This window comes from Musca autumnalis, unplaced genomic scaffold, assembly GCF_047663935.1.
Source record: "Musca autumnalis isolate F117 unplaced genomic scaffold, ASM4766393v1 scaffold_1, whole genome shotgun sequence".
Taxonomy (NCBI): Eukaryota; Metazoa; Arthropoda; class Insecta; order Diptera; family Muscidae; genus Musca; species Musca autumnalis.
Window position 1 is genome coordinate 235,647,767 of NW_027411644.1, and position 3,049 is coordinate 235,650,815.

The 3,049-nt window shown below is 31.6% G+C and overlaps 1 protein-coding gene across 1 annotated transcript; it reads left to right on the forward strand.

Annotated features, from left to right (window-relative positions):
- Positions 1 to 301: 301 nt before the first annotated feature.
- Positions 302 to 2,712, forward strand: LOC141391124 (uncharacterized). The gene is made up of 3 exons (XM_073964042.1): positions 302 to 407; positions 466 to 552; positions 616 to 2,712. Exons 1-3 carry the CDS (start codon positions 362 to 364, stop codon positions 2,514 to 2,516), a joined length of 2,034 nt encoding a protein of 677 aa, XP_073820143.1. The 5' UTR covers positions 302 to 361; the 3' UTR covers positions 2,517 to 2,712.
- The last annotated feature ends 337 nt before the right edge of the window (positions 2,713 to 3,049 follow it).

The following is a 3,049-nucleotide window of genomic DNA, read 5'->3' on the forward strand; positions in this document are numbered from 1 at the left end:
ATGGTCATTTTCGGTTAACCGACATAACCGGTTTTTAGTGTCGGTTAACCGGTTTTTTTTAATTAATATAATTTGCATATTATTATCATTTTTTATTTCCTTTTTATTTATAGAGTGCTGTATCGATGTTATTTTTAAAATTCATCGCATATTTTTTGTATAAAATAATAAATAAAACTTCGTAATTTCCCACAAAAAATTATGATTCTACACATAATCATAATTATTGGTATCGTTATATAGTTTTTACTATACGTGATCATACGCATACTTGAATACGATACGACGTGCACTAACGCATAGATCAAAACAAAACAAAATTTCTTCACTGATCGGTGTTTTTCTTTTCGCGAAATGTTAAATGTTTTTATTCAACAATTCTTTAGATAAAATTATAGTTATAAAAGGTAAGCAAAATAATTCCAGTCATTGATTTGTAAATATTTAATTTGATTTTTTACACAGGTGCAAATATTGGCATAAAACATTTTCACCACAGCCTGTGGCCTGTTGCAAATAAGACTTTTGTATTTCCAAAGAAATATAAAACAGGTAAGACAAACAAAACATATTACATATCAAATAAACTGAATTTGTAAACATATTTATTTCCAGGTTCACCAACATTTGTTAATAATAAATTGGAAAATTGTCGCAACACAAATATGAGTTCTGTTTGGAAACATTTTGATAAACAAGAAAAAGGCAAAGCCAAGTGCAAACAGTGCGCAAAAGTCTTGTGTTGTAATGGTTCGTCAACATCTTCGCTGATTCATCATATGCAACGTATCCACAACATTGAAATAGATCCAAAGCCAAAGTCCAGCGTATGTGAAAAATTTTCTACATCAGACAAAAAAGGACCTATAACAAAATATCTAAAACAACAGCGAGATTGTATAGGTGAAATTTTGGCAAGGTGTGTAGCAGAGGATGGGATGTCGGTTAGAGCTGTAAAAAATTCTAAAGCGATTATATCCCTTTTGAATTACAAAAATATGCAAATGCCTGCCAGCACTAGCACAATTTGGAACCTTATAGAAGGTGAATATAAGAGCAAAAAGAATGAAATTATTGAAAAATTACGAATGCTCAAAAAAGAAAACAATAAGTTCTCCGTAATTGTCGACGAATGGAGTGATGTGTCACACTTCAAACATGTAAATATTTCATTAAGAACATACAATCCAAAAAGTCGTGATTTTGAGCTTTTCAATTTGGGATTGGAATATATGAAGTTTGAAGGCACAGCAGAGAACATTCAGAAACTGGTTTCAAAAAGACTTGAAGAATTTGAAATTGACATGGGAAGAGACATTGTGGCATCAACTCACGACGGGGCAGCAGTAATGAAAAAATATGGCAAAAATATCTCTGCAAAGTCGCAGCTATGTTATAACCATGCTATCCACTTATCTGTAGTTGATGCTTTGTATGCAAAACAATGCGTCGAAGAAGAAAGTGTGGAAGAAGAAAGTCTTGAAGAAGAAAGTGATATCGAGGATAATTATTCTGATGTTTCAGAAAACGATAGTGATAAGGCAGAGTTAGAGGAAAACTTCGAATTAATTCCAGACGTCCACAGCGTTGTGATGAAGCTAAGAAGTTACGTGAAAGCTTTTAATAAGTCTTCCGTAAAACAAAGATCACTTCAATCATATGTCAAAGAACAAGAGGGGAAAGAACTTAGACTTATTTGTGATGTTAAAACTCGCTGGAGTTCTATGTCAGACATGGTTGACTCATTCCTTCGTATACACAAGTGTGTCAATCATGCATTATTGGATCTACAAATGATCCCATTTACTGCGAATGAGATAGAGGTATTAACTTCATTAAGCAATTTATTAAAGCCACTTGTTATAGCAATTAAAGAGCTTTCAAAAAATTCTGCCACCCTAGTCGAAGCAGAAGCTATACACAAGTTTTTATATAACAATTTAAAAAAGGTTGAGTGTACATTCAACCATAATTTGTGTGAAAAGTTAATGACAAGACTAGAAGAACGTAGACAACGGCTTTTGAACACTCTTCTAATATATTTAAGCTCTGGAATATTTCCTGTTTCTGATGGAATTTTAAAGTATTCAACAAAAACAGATGTTAAAGACTACGCAAATGATTTGTACAAAAGGCTTTTCCCAGAAATCGCTATTGAACCATCTGATGGTTCAGATACAGATTGCGAAATGAATTCGGAAGCAACTGAACCAAATAGTTTATTGTTAGATTTGACTCAGACTATCAACTGCATTCAAAATCCAAAAAACAAACGCAAACACGAAAAACAGTCAACTTTGTACGACGATTTTGGATTTTTTGATAAGACCAAAAAGAAGACTGAAAAGCTTTCCAACTTATATAACGCTTTAATGACAATTAGTCCCACGTCAACATTCAGCGAACGTGTGTTTTCTACATGCAGTTTTATAAAAACTAAACAGAAGAATCGTTTACAAAACGAACATTTAAATTGTATTCTATTTTTAAGGTACTATTATAAACAACATTCCTAAAATTATAATAGAAATTGTAATTTCTAGTCGACTCAAGTACAAATTTGATATTAATATAAATATATAAAACAATATGATACAAGGCTGAATTTCCTTATTTATTTTATGTTTTCAATAAAAATGAATTCCTTTTGTTCCATTATATATTATTTTATTCATTTATAAATATTTTTTTTTATCAAAACAACACACAAAATATTGCATTTTCATTTCAAAAAAAAACCGGTTTAAACCGGTTAACCGGTTTTGAAAAAAAGGAAAAACCGAAAACCGGTTTTTAAAAATTTTGAAAATTTCGGTTAACCGAAAACCGTTTTGAATTGAAAAACCGGTTTTTTGGACACACTAGTACAAACGTTGGTACGTACTGCCTTCTCTGTTTGCTCAATTATACCAGATACAAACAAAATGTCCTTGCCGGTTTTAATGTAGAAAAACACTGGAGAGAGGTATCCGGAAAAAAAGAAGAAATGAGAAACGCTTTTCCGCAGAAAAAAAGACAAATGGAAAAGCTGTGGTGTGAAAAAATCGAG

What these genes read in the sequence shown, in the direction of transcription:
- LOC141391124 (XM_073964042.1), top strand. Translation starts at nt 362, where the DNA reads ATGTTTTTATTCAACAATTCTTTAGATAAAATTATAGTTATAAAAG. An exon ending in TAAAATTATAGTTATAAAAG is followed by an intron (nt 408 to 465) that starts GTAAGCAAAATA and finishes TTTTTTACACAG; the next exon opens with GTGCAAATATTGGCATAAAA. An exon ending in TCCAAAGAAATATAAAACAG is followed by an intron (nt 553 to 615) that starts GTAAGACAAACA and finishes ATTTATTTCCAG; the next exon opens with GTTCACCAACATTTGTTAAT.